Here is a 24,755-nt window from a genome sequence, read left to right as displayed (position 1 = left end):
AGAGAGTCATGAGATTTTGAAAGAAGGGCAAGTTGGCACCTCAGTATATTAGACCTTTTGAGGTTACTGATAGAGTTGGAGCGGTTGCCTATCGATTGGAGTTACCACCCAACCTTTCTCATGTTCATCCTATATTTCACATCTCCATGCTCAGAAAATACATACCTGATCCTTCTCATGTGTTACAGCCGGATATAGTAGAGCTGAAGGAAGACTTGACGTTTGAGGAGCAACCTATAGCCATAGTGGACTACCAAGTGAGGCAACTAAGATCAAAACAGATCCCTATGGTTAAGGTTTTGTGGAGGAGCCAGTCAGTGGAAGAGTGCACCTGGGAGTCAGAGTGGGACATGCGTAGCAAGTACCCTTATCTATTCAATGTGTAATTCTGTACTTTATTCTGCCTTGTGTAAAATTCGAGGAAGAATTTTCTGTAAGGGGGAAAGAATGTAACACCCCAAATTTTTAAATTTATTATTTTGTGGGTAATATTAATATTTTATTTTATTTAAATTTTTGAAAAATTATTTAAAATTTTTCAAATTTTAGAAATCGGGTTCTATTTTCCGAAAATATGAAACTTTGATGATTTTTAAAAATTAATTTAAAGACCACGTGGCAAAACTAAAAATATATTTGGACTCTACGAATTTTTTTGAGTTTTCTAAAATTTTTCTGGAATTTTTGGGCCTCGTTTTCGATCCCAAGGCAGAGTAAAAATTCAAAATTTTGTATCCTAAATCGGACCAACCGAATCGAGCCAGATCGGATCAGACCGGTCGAATCGGACCTGCCTTCTTCTTTCTTTTTCTTCTCCCCAAGCATTCCTGTCACCCTTCCTCTCTCTCCTATTTTCTCTCTCCTCCCTCCTCCCCACGCCGCGCCGCCGCTACCCCAGCCTCCCCACCTCATCGGCATGCCGCCCCAGCCTTTCCCCGCCGCCGGCTAACGCTCCAGGTGGCTGAAAACGACATGCGAAGCTCCCCCTGTGGGCTCGCGTCGTTTCGACTTCCCGGCCAAAATTCGGCCGATCCGGCCACCGTTTGGGCTAGGTCTTATGTCAAAACACATCTACACCTCGAGAGCTTTCCATAAACACCAAGAACACCAAAATCTATCAAGCGGTTTGCCCAATTTTTGTCTGGAAAATTTTAGCCCATTTTGACTTTTGGGCAAAATTTCTCGCAAACCGTGAACCTCAAGAGAAAACTGAGAATACTAGAGAGCTGCACTCGTTGAGAACTTCGCGACAATATAAATTTCAAAATTTTCTGACACCGTTTTTCGGTAGGTCCCACGAAACTTCGTAGTGTTTTTTCAAGTACTAAATGAGCTTAGAAAATTTTATAAAAATTATATACTAACCCTCGTGTTATGGGCTTCGTGTAGGTACCTTCAATTCATAGAAATTCGACGGTTGCCCTGTCCGTGAATTTCCTACGCATGATAGGCTCAAAAAGTCTCGACTGGGTCTAGATTTTAGCTACCCCACTGTTGTCAGACATCCCGAGCGCGTTCCTGAGGTCGGAATCGGCATAGGTAAACCTAAACCTTACTTTTTCTTAATTGTCTAGTGCTTGAATTGGATTAAAAATCCATAAAATATTCATGGTAGCTCAGAAAATTATGATTCCTTTTGCATTAGCTTAGTAATGTTGCTAAGGACAGCAAGGCAAAGTTTTAGAATTTTTAGAGCTCATTTGAGTAGCTTTTGCAAAAGGGTCAATTATAAGGACTAAACTGTAATTTTACATATTGTGATTGATGACTATTTGGAATGGTCCAGGAGGGGCTGTGTGATGTGATTGAGTTGTAGGTGTATGGTTTGTGGATATAGAAGTGCGTTTTAAGCCCTTTTGCAGGTTGGGTAGGTCCTAAGTATAGGGGAGACTCTGCCGGATTTTCAGCACGACTTAGAACATCTTTGGTCTTTTCTTAGTTTGTATTGAGTCAAATTTATTAAATAATTATAATAAAATTGTTAAGTGAGTCAGGACAGCCTTCCTCCTCTACCCAGCTGCCACAGTGACCGCGGTTAAGTGTGTGAGTAAAATATTAATTTTAATTATAATTTAATATTATTTTATGTTCAAGCATGCCGATGCATCACTTATATGTATATATCTATGTAGTTAAACACTAGGCACATTTTATATTGCATTCTTAATTGATGGATTACCATGAGTGTTGTTTGTGATAATTTAGAGCAGTGTGCGTGCGTTGGCGTGCGTGTGGTATGGTGTTGGATATGGACAGGACGGGTAGACACGGCTTGAGATCTTCGCTGGGACCCGGTCCTTCGAGGTAGACACGGCTTGAGATCCTCGTTGGGACCCCGTATTTGGTTTATTAAGCGAAAGTCCGATTTGAGATCTTCGCTGGCAGAGGTTGGATTAAGAGGCTGTATAGGGGATCAGCTCCCATATATGTATTGTTTGACAGTGTTGGGTGTGTGAGTGCTCCAAATTGCCTTTTTACTGTTATGATGTATGAAATTTATGACGATGTTGCATTTCACTCCACAGGGTGCATTAGCTTTAGATAGCTATAAAGATTATGGTTAAAATTGATATTTTACTCTCTGAGTCGAACGCTCACTCTGTTCATTATTTTTCCAGGCTACAGGAGGATTATTGTTGTGGCTAACCTGCTTTTCTTCTTCGCAGGTCATCTATTAATGTTTGTATAAGTCTGTTAACTCCTAGAATTTCTGCATGTGTTAGAAATATTTATTTGATTGGGTTTGTAATATAATTATCATGTTGGACCTGTAAACTTATTAAATGCATGTATGGTTGGATTGGATGAGGGAGCCGAGCTCCCATTTATTTTTATGATATTTGATTATGTGGAGAGTGAGCTGAGCTCCCCAGATGATTATATATTGTGTTTACGGGTCGGGCGAGTCAAAAACTCTCCGTTAAATAGTCCATTTTATGGCCAGACTCTGTTCGGTTGAATTCTTGAAATTAGGCCCAAATGGGCCTTAGAGTTGGGTTGAGGAATAGTTAGGTTTACTACGAGCCTTGGGGGCTTTAGGCTGGCCCAGGTCCTAGTGCCGGTCCGGCCCATAGGTTGGGTCGTGATATTAATTATTAAACTTAAAAATTTTAAATTAAACCACAAATTCACACAAATATTTAACTTTTTAGTGTAATTAGGTCTTTCATTTTCCTCTTTTTACTAGAAATATTTATGCAGCCTTAATTTTTCCATGGGATAATTTGATTAATATATAAGTTTTAGAATATTGTTTCAACAAGATTAATAATTAAAAAAAAAAATCATTCTTTGAATTTCTTTGAACTTCAGTAGGAATTTTAAAGCAAAAACTGTTATTTGATCTGCCTACTAGTTTATTGCAGCAATCTAGAATTTAAAATTAGTAGAAAGAAGGAAACTCATGATTACAAACAAATCATCCAACAAATTTTATAATGTACTGGGAGCATGTGCTCTCTTGCTTACATAAATATAAACTCTATAACGTATGAAAAGATCAACATTTATGTGAGTGCAGGAAACTAAAATTTAATACTCTATCAATATATTTCGAGTGCATTTAATAATTTTCCAATAAATAGTGCATGGAAGAGTATTGGACAGATGAATGTACTCACTTGGCCTTGACTTGTGAAATATCCCTTAAGAAAAAATCAAGATTAGAATCAGAAGATCCATGTTGAGAAATTGCTGCTTGACAAGCCTCTTGAACTTCTTTTGTTTTTTCCCTCATTTCAATTACTTCACTATTTTCTTCATCCATAAAACTCTGCACAAGTTTTGCAATTTCTTCTCTTGTTACCAAGTTTTCACCTACAACCCCTTGTTTCACTCTCCACCCAATCTTCCAATCTTCCACAATTTTTTTACTATTGGAAGTTTGATCCCAAAATATTGGAGAAGCAAGCATTGGAACTCCAGCAAAAGCAGCTTCTAAAGTAGAATTCCAACCACAATGTGTCCAAAAACCACCAACAGAAGGATGACACAAAACTCTCAATTGATCACACCATGGAACCACTAATCCCAAATCACCACAACCATCTTCAAACAGACCCCTTTCACCACGAGATACCCACAAGAACCTAACCCCACTGTTTCTCACCCCAGCTACAATTTCATTCATTTGGGCACTTGAAACTGAAAGGAAGCTTCCCATTGAGACATATAACACAGAATTTTTGGGTTGAGAATTTAGCCACTGTAAGTATTCAGGGACTTTTTGATCATCACTAGTAGATAAATTAGAATTGGGTTTTAGTTCAAAATAAGGTACCATAGGGCCTAAAGGATAGAGTGGAAAGCAAAACTTCAATTTTAAAGCATCAATAACAGCTGGTTCGAGCTCGTAAGCAGAAGTGAATAGAAGGTATTGTGCTTTAGACACCATTGAAGTTGACTTCAGCGCTAGGGAAAGAATTTGTCCAACTGTTCCATTAAATATTGTGGGAAAATCTAGCAGACGTGTTGGAGGAACTCCAGGTATGTAATCCACACGCTCTTCTCCTCTTTCTGCTTACCAATTGAAGAAATGTTTAGATGAATTTCACTAAAACAATCAAAACTCCACCATATATGAGAACAGATTTAACGCTTATTAAATAAAATATTTGTATTTATATTCATCGACTCATTGTATAAAATTTAATTAATTATGCACAAATCTCCATGCAAATATTTAATTTAATAATTGTTAATCTTGTTATTATACAAGATAAAATTTGTATTAAATATATATACCTTATAAAAATATAATAATAAAAATTAATCTAATTTATGTTAGATTTATCAATGGGATGAGGAGCATGTTATTTGAGTATGAATTTAAAATGATTTATAAAATAATGTTATTTCAATTTCACTCTAAAATATCCTCAATAAGTATAATGATATTATTTAAAATTTATAATTTATCAATATTTTATACTAAAATTTATATTTATTGGTATCCGTTCATGAATTTTGATAAAAATCCAAATCAAAGTCATTTTATTGTTAAATTAATTAAGTTATAAATTCTCACTAGTCTAAAAAAAAATAAAATCTGCATTAAAATTATTAAAAATATAAACTCAATTCAGTCAGACTTAAGATTTATTATTTAAATTAATAAGAAAAGATAATAAAAAAATAATTAATATATATACAACTCAACTCAACTCAACTAAGCCTTTATCCCAAAAATTTGGGGTCGGCTATATGGATTCGTTTTTTCCACTCTGAACGATTTTGGGTTAAATCCTTAGAAATGTGTAATGCTTCTAAGTCATGCTGTACTACTCTCCTCCAAGTCAATTTAGGTCTACCCCTTTTTTTCTTTCTATCCTCTAGCCTAATGTGCTCTACTTGTCTAACTGGAGCCTCCGTATGTCTACGCTTCACATGACCAAACCACCTCAATCTCCCTTCTCTCAACTTATCTTCAATTGGCACCACTCCTACCTTTTCTCTAATACTTTCATTATGGACTTTATCTAGTCTAGTATGGCCACTCATCCACCTTAACATTCTCATCTCGCAACTCTTATCTTAGATGCATACGACTCTTTCAAAGGCCCAACACTCACTACCATATAGCATAGCCTATCGTATGGTCATGCGGTAAAATTTTCCTTTTAATTTATTGGGAATCTTACGATCACATAAAACTCCCGTGGCACGTCTCCACTTCAACCATCCGGCTTTAATCCTATGACTAACATCCTCCTCACATCCCCCATCTACTTGAAGGACTGAGCCTAGATATTTAAAGTGATTACTTTGGGACAGTGCCACTCCATTCAAACTAACTCCTTCCCTATCACCAGTTTGGCCTTCATTGAACTTGCAATGCATGTATTCTGTCTTCGTTCTACTTAACTTAAAACCCTTTGACTCTAGAGTACTTCTCCAAAGTTCTAGCTTCCTATTGACTCCTTCTCGTGTCTCATCTATCAGAACAATATCATCCGCAAACATCATGCACCAAGGAATACTCTCTTGTATATGTTTCAGTTCATCTAAAACTAATGTAAAAGGTAAGGGCTTATGGCTGATCCTTGGTGTAATCCAATTGAGATCGGAAAATCTCTTGTGTCCCCTCCCACTGTGCGCACAATAGTAGTTGCTCCTTCATACATATCTTTCAATACTTGTATATACCTAATAGATACCCTCTTTTGTTCTAACGCATTCCATAAGACCTCTCTTGGAACACTATCATAAGCCTTCTCCAAATCAATAAAACCATGTGTAGATCTTTCTTCCCATCTCTATATTTCTCCATCAAGCTTCTAATGAGAAAGATCGCTTCCATAGTTGAACGACTGTGCATGAAACCCAATTGATTTAGAGAGATAGAAGTATAATTACGTAGTAGATGCTGAAAAACTCTCTACAAAAAAATCATATTATGGCTAATGAGTTTAATGCCCATATAGTTTGAGAAACTCAGATGTCTCCCTTATTTTTAAAAATAGGTACTAAAATACTCTTCCTCCATTCATCGCATTTTCTTTGAGTTTAGAATCTTATTAAATAATTTAGTTAACCATGCCACTCCCATATCTCCAAAATACTTCAACACTTCAATTGGTATTTCATCTGTCCACCAGCTTTACCTACTTTCATTCTCTTAAGTGCTTCCTTTACTTCTAAAGATCTAATCCTTCTAGTATAATTTACATTCTTTTCTATTGTTCTATAATCTATATTCACGCTATTTCCATTTTGACTATTATTAAAGAGATCATTAAAATAATTTCTCCATCTTTCTTTAATGTCCTCATCTTTCACCAACACTTTTCCTTCTTTATCCTTAATGCACCTAACTTGATTGAGATCTTGACATTTCCTTTCTCTACTCCTTGCTAATCTATAAATATCTTTCTCCCCTTCTTTAGTTCCAAGTTTCTCATATAACTTTTCAAAGGCCTGTGCTCTTGCTTGGCTAACTGCCTTTTTTGCCTCTTTCTTTGCTATCTTGTACTGTTCATATGCCTCATTATTATCACATTTAGGTAATTTCTTATACCATTCCCTTTTCTCTTCACGCCTTTTGTACTTCCTCATTCCACCACCATCTCTCTTTTGAGGGTGGTCCATGTCCTTTAGACTCCCCAAGTACTTTTCTAGCTACTTCTCTAATCTTTGATGCCATCTGTATCCACATATCATTGGCCTCCATATCTAGCTTCCATACTTCGGACTCAAGAAGCTCATTTTTGAACTTCACTTGCTTTACTCCTTTGAACTCCCACCACTTTGTTCGAGCTACACTATTTCTTCTGACCTTACTTGAATTGTTCCTAAACTTGACATCCAAGACCACCAACCTATGTTGACTTGTTAAAGCCTCTCTGGAATGACCTTGCAATCCTTGCATAGAGCTCTATTTGTCTTCTGGTTAAGAGGAAGTCGATTTGGCTTCTATGTTGCCCACTTTGAAAGTCACTAAATGTGACTCTCTTTTTATAAAGTAGGTATTTGCTAGTATTAGGTCGTATGCCATAGCAAAATCCAGGATGCTTTTTCCCTCCTCATTTCGACTGCCAAAACCAAAACCTCCATGAACATTCTCATAACCTTGCCTATCACTTCCTACATGTCCATTCAAATCTCCACCAATGAAAACATTCTCTTCATTCGGTATGCTTTGCATTAAATCATCCATATCTTCCCAAAACATTTGTTTACTCTCACTGTCTAGTCCTATTTGTGGGGCATAAGCACTAACTATATTTATTGTTTCTCCGTCTAGTACTAACTTTACTAGTATAATTCTATCTCCTACTCTTTTCACAGCTACTCTGCGTCTTTCAATGTCCTGTCTATGATGATTATACCCACTGCTCTTGTTTCTCTCCTTTCCAGAAACCACAATTTGTACTGAATTACCCACTTCCTTACTTTTCTCTCCTACCCATTTAGTCTCCTGAATGCAAGCAATATTCACCCTTCTCCTTTCCAAGGTATCCACAAGCTCCATTAATTTTCCTGTAAGTGATCCAACATTCCAAGTACCAACCCTGATCCTCCTCCTATCCTGCTCCTTCCTAATTGGTCTCCTTCTATGATATCCTCTATTATTTTCTATGTCTATCTTGTGTTCTGTTCCACTATTTGTTCTATTATCTGTCTTATGGACTAACTTCTTTATCCACACCCGTCCATGATGTGGGAACCCTTGCTCACTTAACACCACACCCGGCGCAGCATGGCACGCCGCTCGGTGAACGCCCTACACCCTTGCATATTTATCACTACACCCGGCCCGATGTAGCGCGTCGTTAGTAGAGGACGCCAAAACGTTTATATAATTTGAATCCATATCATAGGGTGTGACGAAATTTTTACGCTGGTTGTCACCTACCGCAACTCTCCTCCTTTATCCGGGCTTGGGACCGGCTAAGCGCAAACTACTTAGGCGGAGTTATAATTAATATATATATATACACAAATTTGAACTATTTAAAATATCTTTATAAATTTATATTATTTACAAAAAATATCAATTAATATAAATTAGTTTTGCTAAAAATGCTCTTCATTTTTCAACTTAATTATAATTATTTTTATTATTTAAATTAATTTTAATATTTATATAAATTTAAAATTCTTAATTTTAGAGTTTCTATAAATTTAAAATTCTTAGTCCTATTTATACTTAATTTTAATTAAATATAAAATTTTATAAAAAGTAATTAACTAAAATAAAAAAATTAAAATAAAAGTTAAAGAGTGAAAAATAAAAAGTACAATTAATCTATATTTACAATATATATATATAAATGTACGAATGAGAGAACGAACTTTGAACTAACTAAAATATCTTTATAAATTTATATTATTTAAAAAAATATTAATTAATATAATTTAAAATTTTATTATAAATCCTATTTTAAAAATAATTATATCTAAAATTCATATTTGTTCAAAAGATACAAAAAAAATTACATTTATTTTATAGCCACATATTTGGACAGAGTTCATATTCATATTCAAATTAAAAATTCAAAACAAAGTCAAATAAATGTTATGAGAAAACACTTTTAGAATACTATTTAATTAAGTTATAATAGTGGAAGATACTCTTAGAATACTTTTAAAATTTTAAAATAATAAAAATAAAAAGAAGATACAAATAGAAAAATGAGAAAAAAAAATTGATTACATAAAAATATTCTTTTATGATTATTATGAAAAATAAAAAATACATGATTAAATTTATATTTATATTTTAATCAATAATATATTTATAACATATATAATATATATAAAATCTATGATTTAAAAAAATAAAAATACTTATTATATATTAAATAATTAATATTTTAAATAAGTTTTAAAATTATCAGTATTAAACAATATAATAATATAAAATTTCAAGATATTAATACAATGAAAATCAAAATTTTATAATGATAATTAACTAAACTAATAAAAATATATTTTAAAAATTATTCTATTTTTTAATTTTATAAATAATGTCCTTTCACATTAATTTAGTTATGTAATTTCATTACGCACATGAATATTATTTTAAATTAGGAAAATTTATAATAAAATATACGCAAATCAAATTCATTTTTTCTTAAAAGAAAGTAAAATAACGTAGTTTGAAAGAATTTAATTTAATGAGTTAATTTTTTTTTTATTATTAATTTATTTTAATTTTAAATATTTTTATCTATTTATATTTTTAAAATTATTATTATATTTTTTATTATATTACATTTAAGTTTATAATTAAGTTACGTAATTTTTATAAAAATATAATCTTATAAAAAATAATAATTCTTAAATTAATAAATATTTTTATTTATATAATTAATTAAAATGATATTAAAAAATAATATTTTTATTTAAAATTAAATATAATATTTATAACACTATAATAATATTATCATATATAAAAATTAATAAAAAAATTATGTAAAAAATGAATATGAACGAGTATAATGACAACAACTAGCGTATAAAATTTATAACACGTAATTATTTTATTAATTTATAAATAAAAATTAAATATAAATTTAATTATTGAGATTAAAATATTAAAATTTTTACAATAATTAATATTATAATTTAGTTAATGCAATATAATAAATAGCTATTTGAAATGTTTTTATATCTATTATTTTGCTATTGTTAGAAATTATTTTCATATCTACAGTAAAATTGTAAAATAAAATTTTTGGACATATAATAATTTTATTTTCTTTAGCAATTATACATTGTATCAATATTAATTTAAATTTCATGCATATTAATGTATTTAATATTAAATAATTTAACTATACATTGTATTATAACCCCATTAAAATATATGTTAATGTAGTAATTACATATAATAAAAATAAGTGAAATAATCAAATATGAGTTTCATATAAACTGTATGTTAATATGACATTAATGATTATCAAACATATAAATATATAAATGATATAATTTCAATTGCATTAGAAAATTCAAAGAAGTGGTAATTTTTTTTTGCATAAATTTTACTCATTATTGTCCTTCAATTTTAACCCTAAATATTGATTTATGAACAATAAAGCATTTTTAATTTATTTCTGTTAAATTTTTTATTAGCATTCTTACACTACATCATTATAAAAAAATAAAATAATCAAAATATCATGCCTCTTTATTCTTTCTATGCCCTTCACCCTCTATTCATGTCTTTCTTACATTATCTTCAAAATATAATTTTCTTTTTTTTTAATATTTCCTTTCACTGCTTATTATTCATTACATGTTAAGTCGACTTTATATATATATATATATATATATATATATATATATATATATATATATATATATATTGTAATAATGAAAATTTGTCTTTTGAAAATTTCTTTGAAAAATGCTATTCTTTAAAAATAAGATTTTAAGACAAATGTTCCTGGAAATATTAATTTTTCTAAAAATATCTTCTTTTCTGAAAAAATTCTTTTCTGTAAATAACATTTTTCCATATAAATAACTTTTAGAGAAAATTTCTTTATTTTATTAAAATATTTAAAAAGTTTTTTCTTTAACTATGAATATTTCTGAAATTTCAAATAGTTTTGATTATTTGACTGCTTTTTTTAGTCAGTGACTAATGAAAAATAAGTAAAAAATTAAAGATAAATAAAATTAAATATTATAATCAATTAATTTAATTTTAAAAATACAGAAAAACTCATTAATTTTATTAAATCTCAAGCATTACATAATAACTTACACTTTACTCAAATTTTATTCAATCTTAATTGTTAAATAATAACCAACGTTTATTTTGAGTAAAGATAATAATATAATTGATCTTGATCAACTCATTAACTGATCCATTAATTCAATATTTAAAAACTAAATTATTGGAGCTTAAAATATATAACCTAACTTATTACTATTATTTGACATAGAGGCATTTTTTTTTTTTAGAAATCGAAATGAAAAATACTTGGATAACATCCGTATAATGAAGTTTTAATGTACTCAATTAGAAAGAGAAAAAGAGAAATAAATTAGATGGACAACATGAGATTACCATTTGATTATATCTATGCTTCTATATTTCTAAAAATATCACAAATATCATGATACTCTTTCTATGTAGTGGTGGTTATAGTTTTCCTCCCTAGTCTAATAGTGTTAGAGTCCAAATTCAATCAGAATTAGGAATTAAAGTTAAAATTAGGAAATTAAATAAAATAGAAAGTCTAATATAATTTAAATTATAAAATTTAATAATTAGAGTCTCAAAAGAATTAGGTTTACCAGCTTATATATATGAATAGTTGATTGGCTATTATATTATATTGTAGAGAGCCCACAAAGTAGAGAAGTGTATCGAATTTTGTAGGTTTTTATTTTATTGACTTGTAAAGATGAGAAAAATAATTAGTGGTTGTAATTATTTTTCCTTTATAGTAAATTCGTTGGTGGAGTAGACTTCTATCGAAACATATTAAATTTTGTATTTCTTAATTTGTGTAGTGTAATTTTCACAACAATTGGTATCATAGCTGTAGTTTGAGATGTCAAAGATAGTGAAACAAAATTTGAGGTGAAGCTACTTCATGGAAAAAATAATTTCAGTCTGTGATAAAAGCACTATGAAGGATGTCCTTATGCAACAAGGATTAATGAAAATATTGAATGAGAAGCAACCACCAATCATGAAAGATGATGATTGGGAGGAGCTTCAACAAAGGGTAGTGAGTACAATTGGATTGATGTTAGCCCATGATGTGAAGTATAATGTCTTAGAGGAGACTTCACTGATTGTTTTATGGAGGAAATTGGAGAGTTTGTACATGTCAAAGTCACTCATAAATTGCTTGTAATTGAAGGAAGAGTTATACCAACTCAGAATTAATAAAGTTACTCATGTAAGAGATCACATTAATGTTTTTAATAAATTAATTACCCAATTGACTAGTGTTGGTGTGAAGGTAGATAAAGAAGATAAAGCCCTCTTGCTTTTAACCTCTCTCCCACATTCTTATAAAAGCTTGGAGATAGCTCTAACAGTTAAGAAAAAGACTTTGAAGGTAGAGAAGGTTGCCGCAATTATTTTGGATGAAGAAAAGTTCAAGAAGACAAGTAGTGGCAATGAAGGTGGAGTTTTTGTCGCTAGTTTTAGTTAGAAGCAATCCACATGAAAATAATTGGAGAAGGAATAGTAGATCAAGCTCAAGACCACCGGTAAACTTTGAAGACAGAGAATGTTACTACTGTTATGATAAGGATCGCATTCGATACCATTGTAAGAAGATAAAAAAAAATCTTACAAAGTTTAAACAATTCAAGAAGAGTCATGAAAAGGAAAAAGAAAGAACTATTGCAATTGCAATTGATGATGGTATTGACAGTGAATGTTTGAATATGGATGATGATAAGGAAAAGGCAAAAGATTTATTACAAGATGAGTGGTTAATAGATTTTGCTTGGCCATTCCATATATGCTCAAAGAAGGACTAGTTTGATGTGATTGAAGAAACGAAAGGAGAAAAATGTGAAGTTAGCCAATTGGAATAAGATGGAGGTTGAAGGTGTTGGAAGAGTGAAGATCAAGTTACTTGGTGTTTGTGTGAAATTATTAGATGAAGTGAGGTGTGTTCCTAAAATCAAAAGAAACTTAATTTCCTTGGGCAAGTTGGATTTTTTTGCTTATGGGTGTTCAATTCATGGTGGAGTTATGAGAGTTAGCCGAGGTGCTCTTATCATCATGAAGGGTAAGAAGATTGGTGCAAAGAATCTCTACAAATTGGAAGGAAGCACATTAATTAGAAAAATACAAGTTGAGATAAGAGGCAACATCAACAATTAACAGTGTAAGGAAGTACCCAAGAGAAAATTAATTTTTGCAGAAGTTGTGAAAACTAACTATATTTGATTTGGACATGAAGATTGTTAGAGTTCAAGTTCAATTAGAATTAAGAATTAAAATTAGAATTAGAAAATTATATAAAATAGGAAGTTTAGTATAATTTAAATTATGAAGTTTAATAATTAGAGTTCCAAAAAGATTAAGTTTTAGTGGCCTATATATATGAATAAGTTGGCCATTATATTATATTATAGAGAGCTCACAAAAATAGAGAGGTGTATCAAATTCCATAAGTTTTTTTTGAGTAACTTGTAAGTGTGAGAAAAATAATTAGTAATTGTAATTATTTTTTCTTTATAGTGGATTTGTTGGTTGAGTAGATTTATGTTGAAATATGTTAAATTTTTTGTTATTTAATTTGTGTGGATGTGATTTTCACAACAAATAGTTTGATCACGAATAAAATTTTAAGATTATTTAATATTTTTATTAAAATAATTTTATATTATAATTAAATTAGAATACTATTTGTACTAGAATTTCATATTATTTTAATGTTGGTTTTTCTCTCTAGTCTAATACATTAATCGGAAATTAAAAATTTAGGAGAATTTACTTTTTTTTTGTTAAAATATTTTTATATAATAATTAAATTAGAAAACTATTTATATTAGAATTTCATATTTTTTAACATTTAGTAATGTGTTTTTTTAGTTTTTTTAATTTTTTTAACTTGATTACTTTTATTATGTTAAAAATTTTAATATTGTAAATAATACAAAAATTAAGGGTATTTTTATCTGTTCAGAAGTTTACCCCTCTCATTTTTACATTTATATATATTATAGATATATAGATTAATTATTTTTTTATTTTTTGATTTCTTATTTTAGCTAACTATTTTTTATAAAATTTTATATTTAATTAAAGTTAAATTTTATTAAATTTTTAATCTTTGTTTAGTTTTTCATTAATAATCTAATTTCGTAATATCAATATATATAGTTCTTATTAGATTAATGTTCTTAATAATAAAATTATATTTTATTTATACAAATAACATATTTGTAATATTAGGATATAGACTTTCTATTATATTAGTATTTCTAAATTTTATTCAATTCTATATTAATTAATTACTTGATATTTTTATAGCAATTAAATAACATAATTATATTAAATATATAAGAATATTTTTGTCCATTTAAAGTTCATCCCCTCATTCGCATATTTTTATATACTAGCATTTGAAACACGTAAGCTTGCACGTGCATCAAATAGTTTATAACATGTAATTATGTTATTTATATATATAAGAATTAAATATTAATTTAATTATTTAACTTAAAATATTAAAATTTTTAATAATTAATATGAAATTTTTTAATGCAATGTAATATGTAAATATTTAAAGTGTTTTCCTATCTATTATTTTATTATTGTTAGAAGTATTTTCCATATTTGCAATAAAATTTTAAAACAAAATTTTTTTGAATATGATAGTTTTATTTTTTTGACAATTATATATTGTGTGAGTATTAATTTAAATTACTTTTCATGCATATTAATATATTTAGTATAATTAATTTAACTATACATTTTATTGTAACTTTATTAAAATATATGTTCATATAGTGATGACATATAATAAAAATAAGTGAAACAATGCTATTCATACAATAGCAAGTTGATAATCAAAATGAAATAATCAAATTTGAGTTTCACATAAATTATATATTAATATGATACATTCACGATTATTAAATACATAAATTATATTGTTTCGCTTGTATTGATAATTAAATAAATTTGCAATTTTTTGTGTAGATTTCATCATTATTCTACAATTTTAGAGTATTAATTTTATTTAAATTAATAAAACATAAATTTCATGAATTAGCTAAAAAAAGTGGCTTTTACGTTTTTAGCTCCTATTATATTCCTTATTGGAAATTTTACTAAAATTTTATTAATTTCACTATTTATAATCTTTTAATATAATTTTAAAATTCAGAAAAAGGTAATGCAATATTCTAATTAGATTATTAATTATTAATATATAAATAATTAAAACTTGTTGTAACATGCGATAGCTTTTTGTAGATAACTAATCATGTATTTTTCTAAATTAAATAAATGAAACTATAGTTTTTTTTTATTTTTTCTAATTAAATTATATTTATATAATACTAGTCTTGCTAAAATTCTAATTCCAAGTTATAATAAAATTAGAATTAAAATTTTAATTTATATTAATACTTTTTGTAAATAACATAAATTTATATATTTTAAATAACATAATTTATATATTATAGATAGATATAGATTACATATTAATTATATTTTTTTATTTTCACACATTAATTTCCTATTTTAATTAATTACTTCTTATAATAAAATTTTATATTTAATTGAAGTTAAGTATAAGTAAAACTAAAAATTTTAAATTTATACATATATTAAAATTAATTTAAATAATAAAAATATAATTATAATTAATTTAAAAATAAATGATATTTCTGGCAAAACTAACGTTCTCCCTTCCCACATTTATATATAACTAGTTTTTTTTTTTAAACATGTGTTGCATGTTTTTCTACTATGTATCCATAATTTAATATTTTTATATATTTGTTTAAATAATCTAATACTATTATAATATATTGATTATTATTTGATAATACATAATTCCTTGTTTTTCATAACATATTGGCTAAAATTGAAAAAAATTATAAAATTTTTTATCTTTTTAATCATTTAACCATTAAATAATAATATAAAATTTATATAAATAGATAAAAATTTAAAATGAGTAAGTATTGAATTTTGATATTATGATTTTTTTATTATATTTCAATATAAAATTAAATTTTATTTTCATTTTAAATAATTAGTTATCTAAATATAGTCTAAATAATTTTTTATGAATAGCATTTTTTTTAATTTTTAATATATTTATAAATTATAATATTTTATTGATGAAAAAATAAAATTAATTTAAAAATAGGACTAATTAATAAAAAATTCTAAACGCTTTTCAAATTTTATTTAAAATTTCAGCTAATTTTATTAAAATTATAAAATTAGTGTTAGTTTTATTCTATTTACTTAAATTAGTAAAAATTGAAATGCAATTATAATAAATTCATTAAAGTTTTCAATAAAAATTATTTTTTAACTTATTATATTGAACAATAATTTGAGAATATAAAATTATTTATTTTTATTCTCAATGAAAATGGAATAAATAATATTTATTTATACATAAAAATAAATTTTAAATTTGATTAAAACTATATTTTTATCAATATAAATAATTAAAAAATTATTGCAAATTTATTTATCTACCTGAATTAAATTTAAAAAAATTAATTTTAATATATAGTTAACGCAAAATTTTTATTTAATAACATATTTAATTTTTAGTAATATTTTTATAATTATGTTAATTAAATAGTTAATTTTTTCTATATATATATATATATATATATATATATATATATATATATATATATATATATAAACTAGAAAGGCATTTCCAAAAGAATTCCACATGACACTTTTTTCAAAGGACTTATTACGTATCACTTTTTATTAATAACTCTTTGTTATATTCTTTTATATTAATTATTATTTAATTTTTTTATTTTTTTATTTATCATTAGTATTCATAATACTATATTAATATTTATGATTTAAATTATTATTTTATTTAAAATTTGATTTTCAAAAATTAAGATTTTTGTGATTAAATATAATATTTAAAAATTATTTATATTATTTTTTTATAAATTTATTTACATAAAAACATTATTTATCAAATGTCACTAATAATAATAATAATAATAATAATAATAATAATAGTTTAAAATAAACAATAATTTAAAAAACAACGATAACGATAACGATAACGATGATGATGATGATGATGATGATGATGATGATAAAAGATCACTGTTGATCATTAATTTAAATAAAGTTAATTATTAATTTATAATTTCATAATCAATTATCAAATAATTTAATCAACTTTAAATTATTTTATATATTTAATAAAATTTTTTATTATATTGTTATATTTTTTATTATTTTTATTATAAAATTTTTGTTAAAAATTTTGAGAGAGAAAAAGTGTAATCTATATAAAAAATTATAAAAATAAAATATAAAAATTTGGATTATTTATATTTATTATGTATTATTCTTTATGTTAATAATTTAATATTTTTTTTATTTCATTTTCCTAATAGTATTTAATACTTATTATTATTATTATGATTATGACCAACTTATGGCTATTGAATTGAAACGGCTAAATAAATAAAAAATATTTATTGTTATAAAAATTAAATTTAAATATTTTGTTACTTTTTTAATTAAATAATATTTAATTATAAATTTAATTTTTTTTAAATAATTTCTATTTGTTTGTCTATAAATAGTGTATCATATGAGATATTTGATACATATCAACTGCTCTCCTATCACCAAATATTTTCATTTCACCTAAGTGCTCTCAAATATTTTTTTGATTTATTTTACTTTTTTATTATTTCTTTAAAAAATTATTAGTTATCATTCTCAAAATTTATTTATTTAAAGATATTTAATTAATATTTATTTAATTACTAATTTTTTTATAAATTTTTTATTTAATATTTCTTAAACTTATTAATATTTTATTTTATTATAATTATATATTGAATATAATTATAACTAATATTTTGTTTATTTATATTTTATTATTATTAATTTTTAATAGAATTATTTTTAAATTTTAATTAAATGTCTAAATTTTCATGTATAAATTATTTCTCAACTATATTTTTGTATAAAAGTAGAATTTCAAAGACAGATTATAAATATGACTATATCGAAATTTTAGTTATAAATAAAAATGATTTAAAAAATATTAAAGTTATAATATTAAAATTATGAGATCTATCTTTTTAATAATAGTATGCATTTTTAACATTTATTATATTAATAAAAAATAATGATATTTTAAAATTTTAATTTTTGTAAAATTTATTTATCTTGTATCATAAATTTATACAAAACGATAATTATTTTGTGAAAGAATTATTTTATAGAAAATATATATATCAGATTAATAAAAAATTTTACACTTTATAAAAATTTTTAAAAAATAATATAATAATATTAATTTTAATTAATAATAATGTTACATATTTTTATTATTATTAAAATTAAATAATTCAATTCATTATTAGTATTTTAATATATTTTTTATTATATTAATAAAAAATATTATATTTATATATATTTTTAAATAACATTATTTTCTCATTAATTTAATATATTTTCTATAATCTTAGAAAAAATATCGACTTACAAAAATTATGAGATAAAATATAAAAATTTTATGAAATTTAAATTATTTTTTGAATAAAGTAATTTTATTACATTTTAAACAAAGTAATTATAGAAACTATTATTGATATATATATAAAAAGAATTAAATAAATATTTTAATTAATTACATCATAAATTAATTAAAAATTTATTATTATAATAGATAAAAATTTAATCAAATTAAATTAAATAAGAGAGAAATTTCAGTTAAAATTAATTTAATATTAATAATTATTTTATTTAAAATATAATTAAAAATTAAAATTAAAAATAAAAATTATAAATTATTCATATATAATATGAGCATTATACTAATTTTACAATAATGAGAAGGATATTGTTGTTCCTCCAATTAATCCCTCCTTTCCGGTAATAAATTAAATAATTTTTAATAAATTAATAACACTTATATAATTATAATTATAGAATTATTATATTAAGAACTATAATATATTTTTTAGTATAAATAGAATTATTATTAAAATAATATTAATAATTTAATTTATATTGGTTATTATAATATTAAACATGAAATTATTTGATGTTTAGTGACAAATATTACGTCGCTGAAGGTTATTGTTAACAATATAGTATAGTATAAAATTGGCATATGAAGGATTTAGCGACACATTTGTTAACGCTAAATGATTAGCAACGATAATGTTTGAAGGCACTTATTAATATGATTAGCGACGTATTTTTTTGTCACTAAATAATATTAGCAATGAATTTATATGATTAATTACATATTATTATTTTAATATGTATTATTGGTGATAAATTATTTATCTATCACTATAAATACTTTTTATTTTTATATTTTTATAAACAATAGATAGATTAATAATATTTTTTATTTTTATTCACTAATTTTTTATTTTAATTAATTACTTTATATAAAATTATATATTCAATTAAAATTAAATATAAGTATGTTAATGAATTTTAAATTTATATTAATTTTAAAATTAAAAATTTTAAATTTATATAAATTTTAAAATTAACTTAAATAATAAAAATATAATTATAATTAATTTTAACTACGAAAGGTAATTTAGAGAGAGTAAATGTTTTCACCTTCATATATATATATATATATATATATATATATATATATATATATATATATATATATATGAAAGAGCTAATTACTGATAAAATTAACTTTTGGGGTGATTTGCTACTTGAACTTACCATCAATCTCTTTTTTTTTTTTTTTTTTTTCTGAAGAATCTCTCACAATTTATTGGATCGTTAAGCTAAAAATTTGATAAACTAAATAAGCCAGTGATTGCACATACCTGATAACATGATCGGAAAATGCCCATTTCGGACGAGGAGATCAAAATGATGGAAGATAGATAATACAGTAGCTGACATTGTCCAAAGAGAAGCAACCGGAATATTCCTCCGATTTCCAACTGCGATCACCCAATCCAAGTAAGTATCGGCTATAATAGCATTCACGGGCAAATCAAGCCGATCGAGAAATTGCTCAAAAGGAGCTTCCATCTTTGTTGCAACTGCTTCCAAGAAAGCTGGAAAATCCTTAGCACGAACAAGCTCCGAGGGTATGACATTAGGGATCGTATTCAAGCGAACGTTACTTGGAAAGATATAGGAGCAAAGGAAGCTCTGCCACTCTTCGGTGACCACCAACGATACGACAATATGAGGATACTTAAACGACATAAGCTTGCAGAGATTGATCATGGGATTTATATGACCTCTACCAGGATAAGGCATCGCCACCACATGGCAGGTGGTGCCGACTGAGCTAATAGGATTCACTTTCATGTTTTCCATGTCTGCCTTCTGCATAGTGGAACTTCAACCAACAAAAAAGGAAGCAGATGGTAGCAGCCAGGGGGTGCCGTGTACGTCACTGAATAGGTAGAATTTGTTAGGAGAGAGTCACTGATTTGAAACCGACAAGTCGCAGTGGGAATATATCGGTGAACGCATCAAAAGCTGACAAGTCTTTTGTTACAAAACATAAAGTTCATGTGGCCCAACTCATTTGCCAATATTTAAAACAGAGAAAAAGATTGAAATCGCCACTATCATCGGCTTGTAATTATTACTATATGCCAAAGGAGAGCAGCAAACTTTTAGTATTCTTATCCCTTTATTTTTTTTTTCTATTTTAATTATAGAATATGCCAAATGCTCATTCAACTGCACGGTCCACCGATAGATAAATTATATTCAGACCCACCAATAAATATAAAATCTTGTTATGGCCTTCTATAACTAATTTCTAATTAATTTTTTTTCTATTAATCTAATATTAACGTGAAAAATAAATTTTTATTTATAATTTTAATGATTTAAATTATACGGTTCAACACTTATAATTTAAAATTTATTTATCTAAAATTATAATTTATGAAAATATATATATATTTAATTTAATATGTAATATGTCAATATAAATAATTTTAAAATTAACCACTAAATATTATAAGAGATTTTATATTATTTAAATTAAAAATTAAAAATTTTTATATTTTATACTTAATATTTAAATATTTAATTATTATATACCTTTAAATTGAGATATTTTTTTTATATAATTTAGCTGGTGCGCTGTACTTTACTAATGAGTTTCCTTTTCACGTTTTCATTTTTTCTTTAATTACAAAACCTTTCCTTTTTCTAATTTTACAGGAATTAATTTAGTTTATTTCTAATAAGATATCTTGACTCTTAAAATGTAAAATAAATAAAATATTTTATATATCAAAAGATTTTAATCTACTTTAGAATAGATTATGTGAAATTAATGTAACTTATATATACTAGTTTTTTTATTTTTCAAAATGCGCATTATATGTTTTAGTATCATTGCATATACTTGTAATTTAATATTTTTATATAAAATTTTTTATATAATATAATATTATTATAATATATTAATTATTTTTATTATAATAGTATAATAACTATTTAATTTTTAATATTTTATATTTTTTATAAAATATATATAATTAGTGTGAAAATTTTAAATATTTTCAGTTATATTTAAGAGTTTTTATATATAATAAAATAAATTTAATTTAATATAATTTTATATAATATTGATTTTTTTATTTCTAGAATCATATAATTTTATTATATATTACATATTATATTTAAATATTTTTTATAAATAAATATTATTTTTTATACTATTGTTTCGTGTGTGTGTGTATATATATATATATAAACTTATATATTAATCAATAATTAAGATTTTTAGAAATATATCTATAAGTAAAAATATACATTTATTTTATATGAAATATTTTTTTAATGAACTTATAGAAAAATAAATTAAAAGAAAATTTGAAAAAAATTATAAAAGAATTCATATATTCAATTAACAAAAAAATTATTTTTTTCTTACTCTTTTACGTAAATTTAAATATTACTATATTAAAATATTTTTTCATAAATAACTATAATTATAATAGAGATAAAATGCATTAAAAAAGTTATTCATATAATTAAAATAATTTTTATTTTTTAAATAATATAAATTATGAAAATATTTTTATAAAATTTTATTTTAAATTATATTATAATAAAAATTTAATTAAGTAGAATTTAGATATAAGTAGAATTAAAAATTTTAGATTTATATAAGCTCTAAAATTATATAAATAATTAAATTTTAAATCATAAAATTTTAAATTTATATAAATTTTAAAATTAAATTAAATAATAAAAAAATATAATTATAAATATTATAAATAATAAAAGATAATTTGGGTAAAGTTAATATTCCTATTTTTTTTTATTTTGTTACTCCCTTATTTTTTTTCTTTTCTTTTTTTATTTTTTATTTTAAAATACTTATATATATCAAATGATTTTTCTGATTTCAACTTTTTATTTTATTTTAATTACTTTAAATTATTTAATTATTATTTTTTATTGAAATAAATTCAAAATAATTTTAAAATAATTTTATTTATAATAAGATATAATTCACTGTTTTAACGATAAAGTTGTGATCATTCTACTATATTTTGCTGTTATTTATCCATTATATTTTTACTTTTTAAAAACTTTATTTTATTAATAAAATAAAGACTTTTTAATTTTACTGAATATATATTTGAGTACTTTACATCCTACTCCTCTTCCTCTTTTTCTTTTTAATTAGTTAAATCTTCTCAACTAAAGGAACGCCTTTCTCTTTTTCTTTTTTAATTAAATCTTCTCAACTAAAGGAATGCTTGAGTCGTGTTTCACTTTATTAATTGAATTTTCATAATTTATTTATTTATTTTAATTTTTAAATCACTTAAATGTTTGTATATGAATTTAATTTTTTTTACTATATTATTTTTTTCTTATTATGATTGTAATTGTTCTTAAATTATTTAACTATTTAAATATTAAATTTAGCTACCATCTTTAAGAAAAAAATTTTAAGATGACTCTATTTTATGATAACATGATTTTTACTTTACACCAACATCATATTAATAAATATCAAGCTTTCATCTCATTATAAGAAAAATATAATATCAATTTTTTATTTATTGTAATAATATTTCTTACACTTTTTTTTCTATAAACACTTATTTAAAATAATAAGGTTTTGATTATTATTATTATTATTATTATTATTATTATTATTATTATTATTATTATTATTATTATTATTATTATTATTATTATTACCTAAAAAAAATAAAAAATAATATTCACATACTTTTCATAATGTCTATTTAGATATGTAAATTTATTAAAGGAAAAATTTGGTTTATTAGTAACTAATAATTAAATTCTAATATAATTTATAATATATTTAATTTATTTTTTAATAATTAAAAATTATTTTAAAAATAATTTTCATATATATATATATATATATTTTTTTTTTTGTACTAAACCCTATTACCATAACAACAATGCTATTCTTTTTTAGACAAGTTAATTAAGCTATATCTACACATTTTATACAATGTATTATAATAAGTAAATAATGAATATTAGACTATTAATATTTTTGGTCTTAAACTAAACCGTACATACATATATGATAAATTAAAATTTTATTTCAAATCAATTAACCAAATAATTTTATTAATTATTGATAGATAATAATTTTATTAATAAGATGTAATTATAATATTTTATATTATTATAAAATAAAATACATTTAATATTTTTTTATTTGCTATTAATATAATAAATATAAAAAATAATATTCGTAGCATCACGCAGGTCTTTAGAGCTTGTAATCCTATTAAAAAGTTAATCAGAAATTATATATTTTTATTTTTTAAATGTTATTAAAAATAACTAAAAAATTGTTTTAATATTTGAAAATTTTATATAATATATATATATATATATATATATATATATATATATATATATATATATATATATATATATGTTAATCAAAATTATATATTTTTTTTTTTTAAATGTTACTAAAAATAACTAAAAATTGTTTATATAATATATATATATATATATATATATATATATATATATATATATATATATATATATATATATATAACTAAAACTATAACCTATTTTTCAAACCTATTTGGGCAGCAATACGCCTTTCTAATTTCATGACTGCAAATTTGTAAATTTCAGTCGTTTACATTAACCCAAATCAGTCCCTTATTTTCAACCCTAGCCAAACCTTAGCTAATTAATTAGGTGGTTTTAAATCAATTTCAAGTCCCTTTATGTGTCAATTCAATTTCACCACTGTTACCAATCTTACATATCATCCTTAACTTACATATTCACATGTTGAACACTTAAAATATTCCATATAAGTCATAATCAGATTACTAAACTCACTAAGACAGAAATATCATGGACTCAAAATATAAATACATTGAACCCATATATTTAATAGGTGATTTTTACTAAAAATTCATTCTGTGTTTTGAGTTTATGATGACCTACGTAGTTTATTTATGATGACCTAGTTTATGTAAAAAAAATCCCATTAAAATAGCTCACTGTATAGTATAGTCTTAGTTTAACAAAGTACATCATTATTCAACAATTGGTTTTACAAATCATGAGTTCTTACAATTTATTATTTCCAAAC

General features: G+C 24.2%; 1 protein-coding gene across 1 annotated transcript; it reads right to left on the bottom strand.

Moving 5' to 3' along the window:
• Positions 1-3,382: 3,382 nt before the first annotated feature.
• LOC110665771 (UDP-glycosyltransferase 87A1) lies at positions 3,383-20,650 on the bottom strand. The gene is made up of 2 exons (XM_058142939.1): positions 19,981-20,650; positions 3,383-4,515 (listed from the first exon to the last, which is right to left on the bottom strand). Exons 1-2 carry the CDS (start codon positions 20,498-20,500, stop codon positions 3,617-3,619), a joined length of 1,419 nt encoding a protein of 472 aa, XP_057998922.1. The 5' UTR covers positions 20,501-20,650; the 3' UTR covers positions 3,383-3,616.
• Between the last annotated feature and the right edge of the window lie 4,105 nt (positions 20,651-24,755).

Source organism: Hevea brasiliensis, unplaced genomic scaffold (genome assembly GCF_030052815.1).
Source record: "Hevea brasiliensis isolate MT/VB/25A 57/8 unplaced genomic scaffold, ASM3005281v1 Scaf94, whole genome shotgun sequence".
NCBI classification, from domain to species: Eukaryota; Viridiplantae; Streptophyta; class Magnoliopsida; order Malpighiales; family Euphorbiaceae; genus Hevea; species Hevea brasiliensis.
Note: the sequence above shows the minus strand (reverse complement) of the source record. Positions and strands in the feature narration are given on the sequence as shown.

Excerpts from the sequence above, each read along its gene's own strand:
- LOC110665771 (XM_058142939.1), bottom strand. The coding sequence starts at position 20,500 with ATGCAGAAGGCAGACATGGAAAACATGAAAGTGAATCCTATTAGCTCA. Across the intron at positions 4,516-19,980 it reads TTTTCCGATCATGTTATCAG|AAAGAGGAGAAGAGCGTGTG; the intron begins GTATGTGCAATC and ends ATTGGTAAGCAG.